Source organism: Cebidichthys violaceus, unplaced genomic scaffold (genome assembly GCF_023349555.1).
Source record: "Cebidichthys violaceus isolate CVI_PGR_0920_01 unplaced genomic scaffold, fCebVio1.0.p SCAF_11, whole genome shotgun sequence".
Lineage (NCBI taxonomy): Eukaryota > Metazoa > Chordata > Actinopteri > Perciformes > Stichaeidae > Cebidichthys > Cebidichthys violaceus.
Genome location: NW_027176274.1, coordinates 11832359 through 11851762, shown reverse-complemented (window position 1 = coordinate 11851762; position 19404 = coordinate 11832359). Strand labels below are relative to the sequence as shown.

At 41.3% G+C, this 19404-nt stretch overlaps 3 protein-coding genes across 3 annotated transcripts; 1 reads left to right on the top strand and 2 right to left on the bottom strand.

Moving 5' to 3' along the window:
- Positions 1 to 502: 502 nt before the first annotated feature.
- On the top strand, positions 503 to 4121 carry ednrbb (endothelin receptor type Bb). Its single transcript, XM_068735379.1, has 7 exons — positions 503 to 916; positions 1091 to 1203; positions 1391 to 1595; positions 1900 to 2040; positions 2142 to 2275; positions 2372 to 2480; positions 3268 to 4121. Exons 1-7 carry the CDS (start codon positions 503 to 505, stop codon positions 3430 to 3432), a joined length of 1281 nt encoding a protein of 426 aa, XP_068591480.1. The 3' UTR covers positions 3433 to 4121.
- A 6192-nt stretch (positions 4122 to 10313) lies between these two features.
- cnmd (chondromodulin) lies at positions 10314 to 13190 on the bottom strand. The gene is made up of 7 exons (XM_068735367.1): positions 13119 to 13190; positions 12818 to 12955; positions 12222 to 12362; positions 11991 to 12104; positions 11678 to 11831; positions 11049 to 11236; positions 10314 to 10541 (listed from the first exon to the last, which is right to left on the bottom strand). Exons 1-7 carry the CDS (start codon positions 13188 to 13190, stop codon positions 10314 to 10316), a joined length of 1035 nt encoding a protein of 344 aa, XP_068591468.1.
- A 1036-nt stretch (positions 13191 to 14226) lies between these two features.
- On the bottom strand, positions 14227 to 18150 carry si:ch211-199f5.1 (protocadherin-8). The gene is made up of 3 exons (XM_068704813.1): positions 15572 to 18150; positions 15255 to 15453; positions 14227 to 14962 (listed from the first exon to the last, which is right to left on the bottom strand). The coding sequence occupies exons 1-3, from the start codon at positions 18035 to 18037 to the stop codon at positions 14649 to 14651; spliced, it is 2979 nt and encodes a 992-aa protein (XP_068560914.1). The 5' UTR covers positions 18038 to 18150; the 3' UTR covers positions 14227 to 14648.
- Positions 18151 to 19404: the final 1254 nt, after the last annotated feature.

Genomic DNA, 19404 nt, shown 5'->3' with positions numbered 1-19404 from the left:
TCCCTACTAAAGCCTATAAAATGATCTCACTCTGTGATAACAGACAATACACTTCAACGCCATCCTTTCATTGAGGATGATGCAGCAAGGGATGTAATTACAGTCAGTAGTGACAGATCGATGACTAATGCTGACAACAATACCTTAGTCTATAAAACCATGATTTCACTCTGCTGGGTTCTAACATTTATAGCAGGCGCTCCAACTAAGTAGCAGGCCTTTGTGTTGGACATACAGCCTACTTTAAAGGTATAGCAGAGACTCATTTCATACAGAGTTTGCATCTAAAGGTAAGCTGGCATAATTCAACGTACCTTATTATGTCAGTGCTGTCTATTTACTGTTGCCTTTTGATCGGTAAATTAAATGAATCCTTTACCTCACCTGAATACTTTGATGTAAATCTCAAGGCTGAGATGTTGTGCTAATTATTTTCACTCTCATTTTTACATTTCAGGGCTGGAAACAAACATTTCAGGGCCTTTTGAGGAAATCATCAACAATGTGGATCGTAGCTCTCGTTTTTTGTTTGGCAAATATTCCCATGGGAGGAGAGGCCAGTGATCAGCATTCAGAACCATTCCCCGTATCTGAAGTCTCTGAAACGGCCTCCCCTGGTCTCTTAATATTGGCAAAACAGAAACCCAACAGCTCAATTCATCCACCTCAAGTAGGACAAAAAACATCTAACCCTCCTATGTGCTTGGAGTCAGCTGGAATCAAGGACGCCTTCAAATATGTCCATACTGTGGTCTCTGTTGTTGTTTTCGTTGTTGGAATAGTGGGAAATGCAGCCTTACTGAAGATCATATATGTAAACAAATGCATGAGAAGTGGACCAAACATTCTCATTGCGAGTCTTGCTTTGGGGGATCTGATCCACATTGTGATAGACATTCCAATCAACGCATACAGGGTGAGTTAACTGTTAACCTTGCGCTCTGTTACAATTACAATGAGAAAACAATGTTGCACCTTATCCTGTCCTCTGCTCTCTTTATCCATTTTAAAACTTCAATCTCACCTTGAATTGATTGTGGGTCTGTTTCTTTTTTCACTGAAAAGTGTCTTGTTTCTCTTTTTTCTACAGCTCATGGCTGAAGATTGGCCATTTGGTTTGTTGCTGTGCAAACTTGTCCCCTTCATACAGAAAACCTCTGTTGGAATTACTGTGTTGAGCTTATGTGCTTTGAGTGTTGACAGGTACGGAGATAAGCTGCACTGTCCTGTGCCCTACAAGGAAATAGTGTTGGCTGGCTACTATCTGTATTTCATCAAGCAGACAGATTTGTTTAGCATTAGTCCTTGAAATGTTCTTTAACTGAAAAATCTATTATTGTTCCAGACAAAAAATTCCCCAAGCCTTAACATTTTCCCATTGATTTTGCAGATACCGAGCTGTAGTATCCTGGAATCGAATCAAAGGCATCGGGGTTCCAGTGTGGACAGCAATAGAAATATCTCTGATATGGGTTATTTCTATCCTGCTGGCTGTGCCTGAAGTTGTCGGCTTTGATATGATAACAATGAACTATAAAGACAAGCATCTGAGAATATGTCTGCTTCATCCCATGCAAACCTCTCCGTTCATGCAGGTAATGTAATAGTCTCCAGCCAACGCAACAGGATAAAACAAACAGATCAACATGTGTTTGATTTGTCTTTTCATATCCAGCATACGGCAACATTTACAAGTGTTGACAGGAAATGAAACGAACAATGGCTCTAATTTTACTTCTCATAACTTTATCCAATAGATGCCCTCATATGCTTGTCGATGTCCTTGTAAACCCATGTCTCTGATATTGTTTTATGCATGCTGTAACATAGCAACAATGGAGCATCGCTTTGTCTGTATACACTGACTGACTGTGGGCCTCTGTCATGTTTAATCAACAGTTTTATAAATCAGCCAAGGACTGGTGGCTGTTTGGCTTCTATTTTTGCATGCCACTGGCTTGGACTGCCGTCTTCTACACACTCATGACCAGGAAAATGCTGAGAAATACTAAGAACACAATAAGCGACCACACCAAGCAGGTTATTACTTTTGAGCACATTTTGCAACTTTTTCTTTTTGCACATTTCTCATATTTTGATGTAACATCAAATTTCATATTGATAACATTTTCTTTTTTAAGAGACGAGAAGTCGCAAAAACCGTCTTCTGCCTGGTGACTGTCTTTGCACTTTGTTGGTTACCTCTATACCTAAGCAGAATCTTGAAATCAACCATATATGATGAGAAAGATCCTGATAGGTGTCAGCTACTGAGGTGAGCATTCAGAATTAAGTACCTTTTCCCATTGTTCTTTACCTGGTCCGTGCTCTTTTGTCTGATTAGTGCCTAATGTTCACCCTCTTTTTTCAGTGTCTTTCTTGTGCTGGACTATTTTGGCATTAATATGGCATCACTCAACTCGTGCATCAACCCTATTGCATTGTACACAGTCAGCAAGAGATTTAAAAGATGTTTCAAGGTAAGATATGCTGTCATGGACATTTTGTTTTTCCAGTTGTTCCTATGTAGGGTACTATTCACTTCTCTGGTGGGGGTAAAAGCATTGTGATCCACATTGGATGAGCTATTATATGTGTCATCAGGGACATATGGAGTCCTGTCTACAAAATACCCAGACTGGAGCAAGCAATGACCCGAGGGGATAATAAGTGAAAACGGTCTGGAAAAACCTCGTCAGAAGAAAAACAGACACTTGGCAATCTACCAGACAGTTTGTCACTGAATCAGAATGATGTGTTATGAGGAAGACGAAAACATGCATGGCTTCAGGGCAATTTTCAAGAAAGCATTTCTTTAAAAGACTTTATTGTATTACTAGCTCAGAAGCACATGCCTAAAACATACTTTGATTAGCTGTCTTTGGGTTTGTGCACACCGTGGCGCAAAAAAAACTACTCTTCCTCTGCAATAATGTTTGTATCACTATTTTTTTTTTTTTACATTCGATCGGTTTTTCCTTTTAATATATCCCATTTTATTTAATTAAAAGACAATCCAACTTGAGATTGCTTTCAACGGGTAAAAAAACAAAACTGCTTCCTATTATGCCCTCTCTGTACCAAAGTAACAAGGCTTATTTGTGGGTCATTATTCAAAAACATACAAATAGGCAAAACTGCATTCCACTCAGATTATACTGTGAATACTACACACAAAAAAACATAGTAATGTGCCATTATCTCCACATAAAGCTGATGGTAAATGTTTGTTGTTCTCTGACCAAATGTCTGTGTGTGGTCCTTCAGGCATGTCTGTGCAGTTGGTGTCTACCTCTTCAAGATGTTACACATGATGAGGCGCAGTCTGTTTCGAAGTCCAGAATACAGGATCAAGCCTCAGAGCAGAGCTGCAACATCAAAGCTCAAGAGCCGACTTCCACACCCCTACCTGAGAACACCTTACTGTGTTAACAAAACACAGTATTTCTATATTAAATATATATATGACTATCAAAGCAGCTACCAATACATCTCTATCTGTAGCTCAGCAACCATGACATACCATCACCGATAATGTAAAATACCTTGTGAATAACATGCAGCACTGTCTTTTGTACTGCTGTCGTCAGTTGAACATCTGCTTTGGTATGAGTAACCTGGAGTCAGACTATTTGCCCCTGGGGCTTGACTCACTCCCAACCATTACATCAGATTTTACCTAGTACCTATCCCGTATCATACATCACAGTTCCTTAAATCACTATTTTGGGCATGATGCTAACCTGGCACACATCAACAGAAATCTTGTCACGGCTTACCGCCTGCATATGTATTATTTTGATTCTGTTTCTGGATTCTGTTAAGACACCGTGCCGTACAAAATCAAGCAAATGAAAATTCAGAATTATTACGATGGGTGTCATGGGGTACGGTGTATTATTAACATATAAATGTGTGTTTTCATCTCTGTTAAGTTTCCGCGTACACAAAGAGTTTATAGCATTCCTTTCGTTCTTGAACCTTGAGAAACATATCAAATTGGTGCCACAAGTAGATTCTGTCTCCGCCACTGAATGACTGATTGATGGTGGCCTATTTTTAATGCATTGTTAAATGTGTAATGCATGGAGACACTTTATAAAAGACCTGAGAGAGGGGAAGAAGGAAAACGAAGATGACAGAATGAGGTCAGGAAGAGAGAAGGATGGGAGGGGTTGGGGGGGATGGGGGGGTAGAGATGAGCACCTGATAGGTCTTCCTGTCACAGGACAAGGCAAGCACAAATAGAGCGCTGTTCTTCCAGCTAATGCTGTATCAGTCGGCAAAACTGTCTTGATGCTGTGCACAGCAATGCCTATTAAAAGTTTATCTTGTCTAAGTAAAGAGCACAACACTCAACTGTTTGAAAAGATTCTGTTGTTTGTTGGAATAAAAGTGTTTGAATACTTGTGATGTTTGTGATGCTCGTATAGAAAAGTTGCGTAATTAGGACATGACCTTGTGATATTTTCTAAAGCTACTTTCCAGTAAAGTACTGTATATTGCTCAAATTAAACTTTCATTATATACTACTTTTCATTGTTTTTGAGCACATGTGGCACGACCACAATACCTTTTTAAACCGTAGATAATTGAAGCCCTACACTCTTTTTTTTTATTTGAAATGAATCCATGAGAATGGCAATTTTGTTTTAATATTGTGACATTATAAAAAGTGTTTGTTACTCTGATAGCTCTTGGCACATCAAATATGGAGCACAAGGAAATGCTGGTTCCACATCACATCACTTCAAACCAGCAGGCTGCCATCTTTATGTACCTAATCAATTCTCCTTGCTTTCCCCCACATACAAACACAAGATTGAGCAAACGACAGTGGGAATCAGGTTTATATTTGTTATTATGAGAGATTAGCAAGAATCAATGTAATCCTTTCAAATTTACATACTGTACTCTATAGTCCTCAAAATTGTATATTTAGCCATAAATCTGATTATTTTGAAGTTGTAAAGACAAATTTGAGCCATCTGACTCAAAATGTGTTTGTGGTTAGAGATGCCAAAAATATGTTTCAAGAGAACAGAGAGAGTAACATGCATGCTTTTCAGCCCACACAGTCATATTGCCTGCTGCGCTACACACTCGTGCACCTCTCTCTGTTCTGACATAAGAGAGACAGTGTCTCTGTCTCTTAGGCTTTGACTGTTGGATACAACAATGTTTTGGACAGGATATGGGAGTTCAATATGCTCATTTGTAAGGAAGCCAATTTGCACTGTTTTTGATCTAGAACAACATAGTCCATGTATTTTATGTGTACGTACACATTTTGGAATCTGTCCTGTTTTGGTTTTCCTGTTTAATTTTTTGTATTTATTAGACTAATTTCTATTTTTCATGTTAAATTTGCATGGCACTTCAGATGGCTTTGCTTTTTATTTGTGCTGTTAACTAACTCACTTAATGGAAATCCAAGGTTTATGTGCAGCGGCACACTTCATTCGAAGCTTCTGTCGGATACTAATTTGTGTCAAATGCTGTCAAATGCTCCATTCTCCTCAGTTAATGTAAATGCCAGCAGATAATTAACAAATGGTGCAGTGTTATCATGTCCCCAGCAGTAAAAGCTCACAAATGCCAGATGACACTGACACAATCAAGCTCCGGTATCCAGAGAAGGGTGACGTCAGTGTCAACATCAGCGAGAGAGCGGGTGTCTGAGACCTTCTTTAGTAATCTCTGTACACACGAGGCTCAGATAGGGCTCCCCACGATGCTGCCCAGACTCCCCAGACTGTGGATTTAATTAAACAGTGTGAAATTAATTAATCAGTGGGGTGGCAGGTAAAAGGACTTCTCACTGGAACTGCTCACACAACCAAGACAAGCATTTCATGTGCGCTGACAGTTATTAATTTGCTGTATGTTTTATTATATTGTTTCTATATAGAGATGCCGAAATTCTCGGAGATTAAAAAGCTTGGCATGAAAAAAAAGTCATGCAAATTATCAAAATAACAGCTCCCGAAAATCAAAGTGTAAACCTGTGTTTGATCTGTTCTATCAATTAATTAAAAATTTCAGTTCTGTATAATAATGTGGTGCAAATTAGATGGAAATGAGATAAAATATTCATTTAGTTATCTGGGGAATCTGCCTGGAGGGCTTTTTAGTCTTCAGTCTGGCTCAAAATGCTGTCCATATGGCAATTATGTACAGTAGTGTTGCAGGAGGATTGGTCTGATGCCTACTGGCAGAGAGGAGCCTGCCTGTGACAAACTGCTGCTAGGATCTGATGTGAGTTGAGGGAGATAATGAGGCTGTTGTAAGCCTTAAGTATAGAGCCTGCCCCCGGGGTGGCATATCGTGGGGCTCAGGCTCCCTCATTGTTGCATGTGCTGCTGAAGATTAAAAACACATTTACTTTATTCTCATAAACTTTGTCAGTACTTCCCACAACTCTTTGGACAACTTCTGCTTTCATGTGGCAAGCCTCTTGACATTGCTTTGTGCAGGAGCTTTTTTTTTTCACAGTTTGTAGATGTGAAGTCTTGATTTGATTCTGCTTTGAGCTATGTATAGCTCTTTTTAAGCACCCCACCAGAGGACGTGTACGTTCCTGGGTACATCCTACGGTGACTTTGACAAATGCCATATTTTGAACATTTTTAATAATGATCCCATCAGGCATGGCATGGTTTTTCAAATTAAATTTCACTATCAGGGTAAAAGAAAATTATATGGGTAAGGGAGTATGATTTAAATTGTTGGTTATAAAACGTCCAATATCTGCTGTGTTGTAAAGGAACTCTTTACATCCACTGCAGGTTGGATGCCTCCACCACACTAACTGTCAATTATACAGTGCGTTCCTTAGAAAACAACGGCGCAAATTCTAGCACTGTGTCCAAATTAGACCCACACCACACTGCAGGTTTTCTGTTTGAGTGTAACAAGGACACCATGCAACCAAGTGCAATACACAAAAACAATCCCTGCAGTGTGTGCAGAGTAATTGAGTCACCCGGGAGAATTGCTATAATGTTTGATGACATAGAAAGTATTGTTCACTGAATGCAGGTAGCTTTAGACAATATTTACAGTTTTAACTCTGTGAAATAAACAAGACAGACTTCCTTACACTACCAGCAGGCTTTTAATTAATGGCCATTAGGGGCTTGCATACAAAATAGCAGGGTGAGAGAGAGAGAGAGAGAGAGAGAGAGAGAGAGAGAGAGAGAGAGGGAGAGAGAGAGTGAGAGAGAGAGGGAGAGAGCGAGAGAGAGAGGGAGAGAGAGAGAGAGAGAGAGAGAGAGAGAGAGAGAGAGAGAGAGAGAGGGAGAGAGAGGGGGGAGAGAGAGAGAGAGAGAGAGAGAGAGAGAGAGAGAGAGAGAGAGGGAGAGAGAGAGGGTGGGAGGGAGAGAAATAGAGTTAGAGAGAGGGGGAGAGAAAGAAAGAGAGTTAGAGAGAGCGAGAGGGAGAGAGAGAGTGTCTAGCAAACACTCTAGCCAATGGCAATGAAACTTCAGAGAAACCTGCAAATGGCAGACAGAGTCAGACTACTGGGCAGAGCTGCAAGTGGTCACTCAACCATGGGATTAAAAAGCATTTAAGCCTTGTACCAGCATACCAATCCCCCCACCCCCCACCCCTTTTGTCCAGCCATGTTTTTTTCTGGCCATTCGGGAGAAAAAAAAAGACAAATGTTTGGTGCCTGGGTTGTTATTGCCGGTGCAAAACTGCGGGTTACAGGTTCTTCACGACGCCAGCATCTATAAACGTATTGCAGTGCTTTCTTGCAGAAAAACATAATGAGCTAGCCTAAAAGGGTTTCTGTGTTCTGGTTTAGGTGCAAAATGGACTGTCACTACTGTTTATTTCATTCATGTCTGGCTGTAATGGAAAACATGCAATCAAATGTAGGACATGTTTACTAGAGTGGTTCACTTCACACTTCTATTCACACTTCTAATGCCTCTTGGGCAACAACAGGCAAATTTATGACAGGCTATTGACGTATTTATAGGCAGCTCTAGTGAGTGCATGGGCTTGATTAGCACAAATCCATGCCATGATATAAATCACCAGCTAAGGTATCCCAAATGTATTGTGCTGAGTGTTTTGATTCAGTGGTCACCAGAGTACCACAGACCCCTGCCTGACTGTGACTGTTTTGATGGGCAATGATGAAAGCACAGGTGGATGTGAGAAAGCGCCCCTCCCTCTGCTGCTGCATACGCCTCTTCTGTGGTTTCCTATTAGCACAGGAGTGGAGGCTTGCAGTCTGGCTGCTGGGCACACTGGGTCAGTGCTCACAAAGCTCTGTTTGTTCCCTGGCCTGCAGGGCTCCCAGGGTAAGCTTGGCTCCAGAGGGAGACAAACAAAAAAGGCACCACTGTCTCAAACACTGAAGCTGCTCTCCAACACATTTGTCTTTTCTACTCAATGGGGTACATTGCTCTTCTTAGGAGAGCAATGGCAAAAGGAAACACGTTTTTTTAGAAACAGAGCCTCAGGATAGCAGAACTGCTGTTGTTCTGAACTATGTATTTTTTTCTCAGTTTAAATGCCATTTTGAGTTGTTGCTTGTGGTGATATGTTTTTTTCTTCTTTTTGCTTTGTGTTTTTCATCTCCTTTTGTCTAGCTTAGACTCTTTGTCTTGTGCTGCTGTATCAACACATTCTGAGTGAAACCCAAGGAAACCGCCGACAGCAACAGGCACATAACAGATCATATTTGAATTTCAGCTGCAGTTACTAACTATAGAGATTATATATATAGTCCTGTTGAACCACAGCTGGTGCAGCTAAGATATAAAAATGTCTTTCAATTAAAATGAATAACTTCAAGGTATCTCATATACGTCCATATACGTTGTCTGTCTGTGAATTCTAAAGATGAAATAATGTGCAGGGGACTCTTCCAGCTGCTGTCAGGTCAGACATTCACTGTTGTGCTGCAATCTTCAGTCCAAGTATAACTCCATTATTGAGGGGACTTTAAAATGGGAGCTGTGTGACACACAGCGGGATGATTTAGTTTAATGACCATGGCAGTGACAGTGCTGTGATGGAAATTGGACTCCCCCTGCAAATTTACATCACTTGAGGGTACTTGGGGCTCTTTTAGCGGCTGCACTCCAGAGCACGAGCCATCAGGAGGTCCTGGATATGTCATGCTTGTCACCTTCCTTTAAGTGCATCTGCAGACGTGGGAGAGGGATTAATATTATATAGCCTACGGAAGCACAGAGGCCGTCTTATCAGCACTGCAGATGTGATAAGCACCTCTACCCTCATAAAACCAGGAACGATCTCCAAGCAAAGAGACAAGCATCTCTTTGTGTTGTTTCCTCACACAGCTTCAGAGTTTCAATGCGGCTTTAGTGGCAGATATGGTGCAATTTCACATCTGTTGTAATTTGATGTGCCTGGATCACCCTCTGTGAAATCGTCTTGATCGCAACATGGCTCCTTTCAATTATTTAGAAAGTTGGCATATGGCTTTAAAGATCGTAATCAGATTTCTTTTGATTTTGAGGTATTCAGAATAGCCTACACCACAAGCCCCCAAAAGGCTTGCCTCTGTGATCATGTTATTTGGTAGCTTAGCATCCACACACCTCTCTTTTCATATATAAATAAATAAATATGGATTTATTTATTTAATAGAAATGTCACTTTTATGAAAATATTTTCCATCATTGCCATGACACTCATTTCACATTAGTTCACATCAATGCAGATGTCAGTGTGCACAAATTGCATTGCCCTCAAACTGATTCTGAGCTGTGAATTGAAGTTATGGCAACCGTGGCTGTCACTTCAGTTTTATCAGAAAAGCACCCTGTGGAACCATGGAAACAAGATGTGGCATGAAAACATCTACATCAAAGCCAGCATATACTGTAATTAGAATTTATTGAAGCCTACTCAGTCAGAAAAGGTACATGATCTGCTGAGCCTTTGGATTCAGTCCCATACCTTCCATTAAACACAGTACAGCGCATTTAGCTTTAGTATTACATGATGCAAAAACAGATGTGCTCATTTGTGAATGTGTTGCTGCTCACAGGAATATGGCATTTGTGTGTTCCAGTTTTACTGTATGGAAAGAAGTAGCCTGGATGAAAATGTGACTTTGTATATGCATTATATAGATAATCATACTAATCATCATGATCTGTATTTCATGCTAACAGGCATAGTTGTTGGCAGTATTTAGAGTAAAAATCAGAAAATAAATATCTGCGTGCAAAACTGCATAGAAGCTGAAAGTTTAGAGACCTTCAGGGTCTTCAAAAAAGAGAAGAAAAAAAGATATGTTCTCTCACAAGTGTTGCGTGTTTTTCTTAGACAAAACCTAAAATGCGTGCCACCCACCAGCGACAGGGCATAATGACTCGGCAAGCAACCTGGCATCCTCTGTGGTTGTAAGGCCAGGGCCAGTATCCACGCAGAGGCTCGCATATTCTCTGACAGTGAGTGTAGCTGCGTTGGCACTCTGAGCAGCAGATCCCCTGGTGGTCTAACATGGTGTCAAAGGTCATGGCACCTTCTTCTCCGGCCCCTCCGCTGCGCTGCAGTTTTGAAGCAGTGTTAACTTTGAAGAGCAATTTTTGTACTCATTTGCAATTCAAATCTTTTCAAAAACTTTTCATCCTCCCAAATGTGTGACTACAGTTCCTTTAGGCACATACATTTTCATAACCAATGGGAAATTTTCACTTCAGTTCAACATTTCAACTTGTTGTCAACAATTGCAGCTGTTACCCCAATGACCTCCAATCATAGCCAATGATATGACACCTACTCAACAGCCGCAGCAGTATATCAACTGACAAAGGTTAGTACATTCCCTTCTATTTCTGTAAAAATACATTTTTTTAACAAGACAGGCATTTTACGCATGGTGTTATGAAGTCATCTGAAAAAATTGTTGACAAAACGGAGAAACTTCAGTTCCTAATGTTACTTTAAGGGTTGCTTCAGGGCTCAGTATATGCCTCTTGATAGTTAATCAAAAATTCACCAGCTCTGGAGCCTTGTTTATCATAAACAGTGTTGTTGATGAAGTTGGTACTCACATGATAGGGGTTTTCGGGATTGTATGCTGACCCCGCAGCAGAGTGTGCCCCCTCCTCTTCTTCCACGACTCTGGAGGTGTCATCTTCTGCGTGACTCACCGGGCTCCTCTCCTCAGCAGCTGTCTCTATCTCCTCTATGTTAAACTGCCGTTTGGCTCGCTGTGTGTCTCTCTTTCTCCTCTCCCCATCTGTTACAGCAGCCACAAGAGGCAAGAGTTTTGGGTCAACATTCACAAGACGCCATACATGTCCTAAGAGCTCAATCCTACATAGCTGGGGCTGTCTCAGATGTCTTGAATAATTGAATTAGCAGCAGTGATTTCAAGCAGTCTTGCATATTTCAAGATCATTCTTTTTTAATACAGGACCAGAGCCTTTTTTGGTGTACTCTAAATGTAGAGTATGTTCAAGATGTTCAAGTGTTTCGCCAACTTCGCAGTCAAGGCTGTACATTTTACAAGTGTGTCAGCAGATAAGAAGGGCAATCACAACCAAGCTTTGAATAAACTATGAAATAATGTACAGTAATAATTGAAAATGAATTGACCATGCTCTGTGAAGCAGCCCAGTTTTACAGACCCTGTTTGATGGAGTGAAGCAATACATAATATCGAGAATAAAGAGGCAACCTTTAGAATAGATAGGTTGGAGCCAGTAAACGGGAAGATCCCCGCAAAGTCCCAGAATTTTTTTGCTCAGAAAGCTGGTGTCCTTCAGCGGCTGTTCTGCAGAAACCCATATGAGGAACTCCTCATCAAAACTCACTGGAATGACTTCATCAGTCTGGCAAGAAGAAAAAAAATCAATTCAATATGGCTTTATTTGCATGAAAGTTTCACAAAAGAAATTGTGTCAAAGCATTAAAATATACAAAATACACAATAATATGAATGTCCTTTTTTTCCATTTCGCATAATTCTGTATCCAGTAGTGTGCATATACCAGGTCAAACATCAGAGACTCTTTGTTGTGAGCTCCCATGTGTGGAAGATTGGCTTTGATTTGGGATTTTATATAGCACTTTTCTCCTCCAAAGAAGCGGATTCCGGTTATTCCCTGCACCAAATCACAGAGATGCCATGTTTACACTCACAGCTTTGCCACTTCACTAAGCACACACAAAGTCCCAGCTGAACTACCTCAGGAAGAGAGAACAAGGACAAACTCACTCACAGTTTGAAAGTCATGAATCTCCACAGCTTCCTCAGCTCCACTCCCAGTTTTAAATCTCTCCAGGTTGTTGTCTGAATCAATTTCCACGGAGCCCTGCCTCACCTCCCCATTGATGTTCATACTGTAACGAACATTATAAACCTGGCAGCATTCAAGGTGGAACGTTACAAATGACGGATTAGTCAAGTTATGCAACACAATAAAAATGAGATCCAGAAAAACAAGCTTCCTATTGCTCATGCAATCCCTCTCCACAGTGGTTATTGGTGTTGCTTCTCTTACAGAAATCCTGTGTATATTTAGGCACACTGAGAATTGAGCAAAGCACCACAGGACTTGCTGTTACAGACCTTGATGGGAATGGTTGCCTTACAGGTGTGCTCCACAGGACACGAAAACATGACATTATTTTATATAAGAAGGAGCAAAGTAATTGAAACAATGTATGCCATAACATAATTAAAGATACAATTTCACAGTCTGAATTGTGATGGATATGATTATTAATAGAGCATCCAAAAGCAACCTTGCATTCACCTTAGATATCTATTAGGGGCAATATAATAACTACTACATTATCCTCAGTGGACACTTACATTTTTATTGCTGACTTTCCACAGGTAGAGAGCAGCCATCGATGCACACAACAACAACACTGCACCAACAATGAGGGCCACGGCTCCGAATCTCAGGAGGCGACTGACTGCAGAGGAGGTCGCTGTGCTGCTTTGTTCCTTCAATAAGCCCAGAAGATGCAAAGTAGGAAATGATGCACACTAAACAATACCAACTGATAACATTTTGGGAAACCTTTCGAGTTTGCAAAATATGCTGGTTATGCAAGTCATGGAAGTCAATTATATTACTAATCATGTATTTATTAAGCCTGTGTCTTACCGGAGGCGTGCAGTGTTCAAAAAAGCCAGATCCATGAGTGGTATTTTGGATTTTGTCCATAGTTCCCCTCATGATGTCCTCTATAATTCTTCCACTAATGCTGTTGCTTCTCTTTGGAGAATCAGGTTATCCACCAGGAGGCTTTTTGACATTTGAATGTGAATGACGCACAGTTGATATAAATTCTTTGAGCTAAATTCTTCGTCTGAATGTTACCTGTAGGTCCAGTTTGCCTAAAGCAAGGTGGCCATCCTGTGGTTCCAAACTTAAACAAGACTTTTTAAAGCAGTTGTGTGTTACAGGTAGTGATGCAATGGTTGATAGAAAGGTTATTCACTGATCTTTCAGTCGGTGTTAGGAGAAAGTTTTGACTTATTAGTCAGTTTTCTTTTATTCACCCACGTCTTATAGTTGGTTGTCAATTATGATATCAATTTATATAAATACAGCAGATTGTCGCAATGTTTTTCTCTGGTTACAGGTGTGGAATGAGCAGATTGCACTCCATGTAGTCAAACCTGTATGCAAAAGCGAGTCCTCTTTGGTCTTTATATTTCTACAAAATGCTAAAAGACAGCACTGACTTACAATACCGTACACAATTAGCGACAGCACACAAAAATAACCTTTGTTAATTATTAACTTTCTGATTTGACAATGGGAGAAAGATACTTTCATAGCCACGGTTACACTGCCCTTATCATAACTTTGAAAAAAGAAACATAGTAAGAAAAGAGATTCAAATGTGCAGTGCTGCTGTTGCTTGGAAACAGATTGAACCACGTATTTGGATAATTGGTAGCTGGGAGGCAATCAGAAAAGGTGAGGGGATTCTTTGACCTTCAGAAAATATGTAATTGTAAGAGCATTTGATTTGAAATGTAGTATTTGTATGCAAAGTAAGGCAGCCCAGTAACTGCATTGTTATGAAAAGAATATGACATTGGCTTATGCTTTCTGTCAATTAAACTGTGATTGTTGGAGGACCACATTTTATTTATTGTGGCTTATAAGCCTTTAAGGCAAATACAAATGCATTCAGTTGGCTAATTGAGGTTATTCTCTGTGCGTTTGTGAATATTTCTTCAGGAAAATAGGTTGTACTTAACTATGAGATTACATTTGAGAGCTGTAAGCTCAGATAGCTCACGCTTTAAACTGTTTTTTAACTGTTTATTTGTGCAACAATGTGACAAAATCTACCACAAACATGGTAATCTTTCATATTGATTGTTTTCCACAGCAGAGAGGCCCATTTCAGCCTAAATGTCCATAGGTCATGCCCCTTAAATAGTAACACATGCTCTCAAAAATTCATAATAAAATTGTTCTTTACATTGAATCATTATGAAAAATATATTATTAATGTACAAAATCTTGCATATTACACATGATACAATGAACAGTCATATATGAGCCAAAAGACACATGACATACTACAAAACACTGCAACAATCCAACATAGATTCAATAAAGACAAAAGTACTGTACAGTATAAAGACAGGATCCCTTTTGATGAAAGTTTGATCTTTAAGAGTTTGTGTACTCAGGAATGGACATCTCATCCGCTTCCTGTATTCTGGCCGGTGTCTGTGGACCAACAAGTATATAATCAAATTCCTGGTGTTGGACTTTTTCGTACACACTTTGCAGACCGTTGGTTTTGGGTATGTGAGCTGGATAGTAGTTTTCCCTTCCAGTGTTCCGGGGAAGTGAGGCAGTCTTGTTGAAGGTTGACAGATGCGGTCCGCAGGCCATGCTGGTGTTGGGCCTTGTAGCTGAAGGGCTCCAGCATCGGTCAGAGTGTCCCAACACTTTGCACTCGCTTGTACATGCCCAGAGACCTGTGGAAAACAGCAGGGCTGTAAGGATGTAATGCCAATACATTTGCTGAATCACCTGGTTGAAGGTGTTTGGTGCTGAAAGACCTCAGTGAGCCCAGGTATAGGATCAATCATAATGTGTCCAGTGTATTAGAAACCACATTATTGTAACAGGGTACAATCTGTACAGTACATATAAACCACACTGCGAGAAGCAAAAAGGAATGCATGTCACATCACTGCATGGATTTCACCTCCTCAAATTTGGCTTTCCATTTATTATATTTTTTCATACTGTGTTTTTGACACTCACTGTTTGTTGGCGGCGACTCTTTTTTGTGTGCATCTCCACTTATGTCAGAATCACTATCATTGAAGTCACTGTCTCCTTTTCCACTGTCCTTGCCACTGATGTGTGGATCTCTTGCTGAGATTGTTGTGAAGGAATTACCCTTCCATATTGTTATTGGTCTGACTGTTTCTTTCCCATATCCCGGTAGCGTTGAGTAACCCTGCGAAGAGACAAAAACATTTGACACAGATTTTGAGTCAAGATTCAAAAAACGACAGTCGGTGCTTAACTTAAGAAACTTAAAATATCTCTAAAAATAACTAAAAATAATGTCTTACCTTTAATTTACCGTCCACCACCCTGCTGTTTGAGTCAAAGATGCCTGCTGTCTGCCTGCCATCCTCACAGCCTGTCTCTGTTGTGTTGCTGCTGGCCAATGGAGGTTTCTCTGGAAATGGATGGGCATCAAACACTTTGCCTTTGTGGTTTGCAATCAATGAATCAACATGACCACTTTCCACTTTCTCCACATTCGGTGTATCTTCTTTATCATTGTACTCCACCTCCCTTGTCTCTTTTTTCCGGCGGCTGCAAATGGTTGTGATGAGAATAATAGCCAGCAGGAGGAGAGAGCAGCTCCCTGCCAGGACAATGATTATGGCTATGGACATGTCCCATTCAAAGAGCTCCTCGTTGCCATTTTGAGCCAAGGAAGGCATACTGGGTAGAGTTCCTTCTATGAAGCTGAAGTGTATAATGGCTGTGGAGGTAAGTGCCGGGGATCCATTGTCACTGACCGAGACTGTGACTTTGACATTGTCTGTGAGATCATACGTCAGCTGTCGGCTCACATGCACCTTCCCAGTGTCTTTGTTGATAGAGAAACCCAGGTGTCCCCCCTCGGTGATTTTATAGGACAGCTGTGCATTTATGCCTTCATCAGCATCTGTGGCCTTTATCTGGGTTACCACATAACCTGCAGGTGCATCTTTGGGCAGGAAAACCTCAGCAGATCCTTTGTAAAGGGGTGGCTCTATGATAGAAGGCTGGTTGTCATTCTGATCAACTATTTTTAGTCTGATGACAGCTGTACCCTGCAGCTGTGGTGACCCCCCGTCACTTGCTTGGATGTGTATGTCTAGCAGTTTCATCACTTCATAATTAAAACTTCTTAGTGCATATATAGAGCCAGACACTGAATTAAGAGACACAAAGGTGTTCACTGGGGACCCCATGATAACGCTGTCCACAAGTCGGTACGCAATTTTGCCGTTATTGCCCAGATCCGCGTCACTGGCCTCAACCGTGGTGATATAAGCGCCCGGGGCGTTGTTTTCCGCCACTGAAACTTCATAGACAGCTTTGTTAAAGTGAGGGGCGTTGTCATTCTCGTCGCTGAGTCTGATGGTGTACTGAGTGATCTTTCTCAGCGGAGGTGACCCAAAATCCTCCGCCATGACCGTCAAGTTATACTCACTAATCCGCTCCCTGTCTAGGATTGCCGCTGTAACTATCATGTAGCTGTCTTCGTAAGCCTGTCGGAGTTTGAAATGATCGTGGCCGTATAACGTGCAGTGGACCTGGCTGTTAACACCCGAGTCTCTGTCCAAGGTGCTGATCAGCGCCACCAGACTGTCCTTGTCTGCCGCCTCGCTGATGTATGCAATGCCTGTCGTGATGGAGGTCATCGGGGTGATGCTGATTTCTGGGACATTGTCGTTAACGTCTGTGACGTGAATTATGATTTTGCATACAGAAGGGGTCGGGTTGGGTCCCAGATCAGTCGCCTGCACGTCTAGCTCATAGGTGTTTTTGTCCTCAAAATCCACAGTGCTCCTGAGCGTCAAGCGACCTGATTTATTATCCACTTGGAAAAGTTCTCGGATCTCATGAGAAACCTGTTTTCCGAACCCGTAGACGACCTCTCCGTTTAAACCCTCGTCAGCATCAACTGCGTTTAAGTCCAGTATAACAGCGCCAACCGGTGCGTCCTCTGGCAGACTGACTGAGAAACTGTTCTGGTCAAAAACGGGACTATTGTCGTTAAAGTCAGTCACTTTGATAGTTATCTTTGTTGACCCTGATCTGTAAGGGTTTCCTCCGTCTGTGGCGACCAGCTCCACGGTGTATGATGACTGAGTCTCCCTGTCTAGCTCTTTCATTAGCACCAATTCCGCATATTTAACCCCATCCGCTCTCAGGAGCACATCAATGGAAAAATGACTGTTGACAGAAATTTGATAGCTTTGGATGTAGTTTGACCCGACATCGGCGTCCGCAGCTGGGTCTAAAGGGATGCGGGACCCCACCGCTGCGTTCTCCGAGATCTCCACTACAGATTCTTTGTTTGGAAACTCCGGAGAGTTGTCATTGATGTCCTTTATTTCCACCTCAACGTGAATCAATCTGTAGCGGTCTTTGGAGAAATTTACCACGTCAAAAGTGATGAGACACTGTAGAGTGTGTCTGCAGATTCTTTCCCTGTCAATTCGTTCCCCGACAGTGAGTTCTCCGTTGCTTTCTCTCACCCTGATGAATGAATCGTTGAATTGTTTCATCATCCTGAAATTGGTCTTGGAGGAATGAGACAGGCTCAAGGACATGTCCTTGGCAAGGTTTCCGATGACTGTACCTGATGCGTCCTCCTCATTGGTCTGGTATCGAATAGTGTTTCCCTCGGACTGAGCCAGTGAGGCAAATAAGAATTGATGGATTGTGAATATAAAAATCCACCGGTGCCAGTAAGTTACACATTTGCCCTTTATCATCTTCGTAGTAATCCTTCCTTCGGTAAGCAGCCTCATTGTGTGCTGAACAGATGAGACCAGTTCACCTCCGGAGTGAGCTCTCCATACAAGCTCCCACTTTTATGAACTGAACTGTGCTGGAAGTGAAAGTTACTCGCTCCTTGCGCGCAGCCAGTCAGATACGCTTGTTGCCTCGCCTTCAACACAGCTCAAAATTCTGCAGTGGCGGGGTTTATACAGCTCCTCATGCTAATGAGACAAAGTGTGACCAATCCCTCGCTCTAGAATTAAAAAAATACCCCCTCGTGAAAAAAAGCTCTAAGCCTGTTTTTGAGAGTGTACGCTGAAGGAAGTTGCAAAATAAAGAAAAGGGCACAAAGATATGCCATTGCTTGAAGATAGTCCCTGCACTTGTTATCGTCCTTTTACAGCCAACACCGAGTGATGGTTTTATTTAGAAAAAGCCTATTTCTTCTTCTTTTAATGTTTAGTTCATTGTCTATTGAGCGTGCCTAAGCGCGAGCAGACGTGTGCATGTGTGCGCTCATTTGCGAATGTGTGTGTGTGCACTCGCAAGACCAGCGCCGAGCAAGGTATAGCTGATGAGAAAAAAACAACACAAAAAAACAAAATCCTGCTTCATTATTAAACGCATCCACAGCTCTTCTGAGGGAGGAGTGATGTTTGATCGATCACTTGGTATTGCAATACTTGTATACGTTTATACGGTTTTTTTTGCTAAAAAGGATGATTATCTCACATAGCCATATAAAACAACAAGTGAATAAAGGAACATTTTCAGGAGTCTCACTGACAAAATGTTCTCATATATGAGATCAAGAGGCTGTTTATCTCTCCAATCATATATTAGACCTTACATCCAACATCTCACCTGGTTAATGGGAAATACATATTTGTAAGCTACAAATACATGTGTATCTCCTGGGGTTTGACTACAACTCCCCAATCTGAAAACATGATATCCAACTGTTCTGAATTACAGATAGCGTTAGATTCACATTCAGAAAACCGTGATAAGGATGAGCCATTCACTATTGCACCTTTACGTTGCTCATTCAACACTATATTGCCAAAAGTATGTGGACAACACTGTGCACAATGACATTTAAGACCAAAGTGTGCTTCAACTTTCTGGCAAGGATTTCCTGTTTCAACACGAAAATGCTCCCGTGCACAAACTGAAAGTCCATACAGAAATGTTTTACCGAGTTTAATGTGGAAGAACTTGGTCGGCCCCATCCAGCACCTTCGAGTGGAATTGGACGATATCTGCAGTTTTTATCACTCAACACCAGTGACCAACCTCACTAAAGCTCTTGTGGCTGAAAAGGAGCAAAAATTCCCAAATTCTATAGAAAGTCTTAACGCCCATGGTTTTTGGATTTGCATATTCAACAATCACT

Bases quoted from the DNA above. Each gene is read 5' to 3' on its own strand.
- ednrbb (XM_068735379.1), top strand. From the start codon at position 503: ATGTGGATCGTAGCTCTCGTTTTTTGTTTGGCAAATATTCCCATGGGA. The intron at 2,041-2,141 runs GTTATTACTTTT...TTCTTTTTTAAG, and splicing joins TAAGCGACCACACCAAGCAG to AGACGAGAAGTCGCAAAAAC. The intron at 2,276-2,371 runs GTGAGCATTCAG...CTCTTTTTTCAG, and splicing joins GATAGGTGTCAGCTACTGAG to TGTCTTTCTTGTGCTGGACT.
- cnmd (XM_068735367.1), bottom strand. From the start codon at position 13,190: ATGAGGGGAACTATGGACAAAATCCAAAATACCACTCATGGATCTGGC. The intron at 12,956-13,118 runs GTAAGACACAGG...GGCTTATTGAAG, and splicing joins TTGAACACTGCACGCCTCCG to GAACAAAGCAGCACAGCGAC. The intron at 10,542-11,048 runs GTGAGTACCAAC...TCAAAACTGCAG, and splicing joins ATCCCGAAAACCCCTATCAT to CGCAGCGGAGGGGCCGGAGA.
- si:ch211-199f5.1 (XM_068704813.1), bottom strand. From the start codon at position 18,037: ATGAGGCTGCTTACCGAAGGAAGGATTACTACGAAGATGATAAAGGGC. The intron at 15,454-15,571 runs GTAAGACATTAT...GTCTCTTCGCAG, and splicing joins TGGTGGACGGTAAATTAAAG to GGTTACTCAACGCTACCGGG. The intron at 14,963-15,254 runs GTGAGTGTCAAA...TGTTTTCCACAG, and splicing joins AGAGTCGCCGCCAACAAACA to GTCTCTGGGCATGTACAAGC.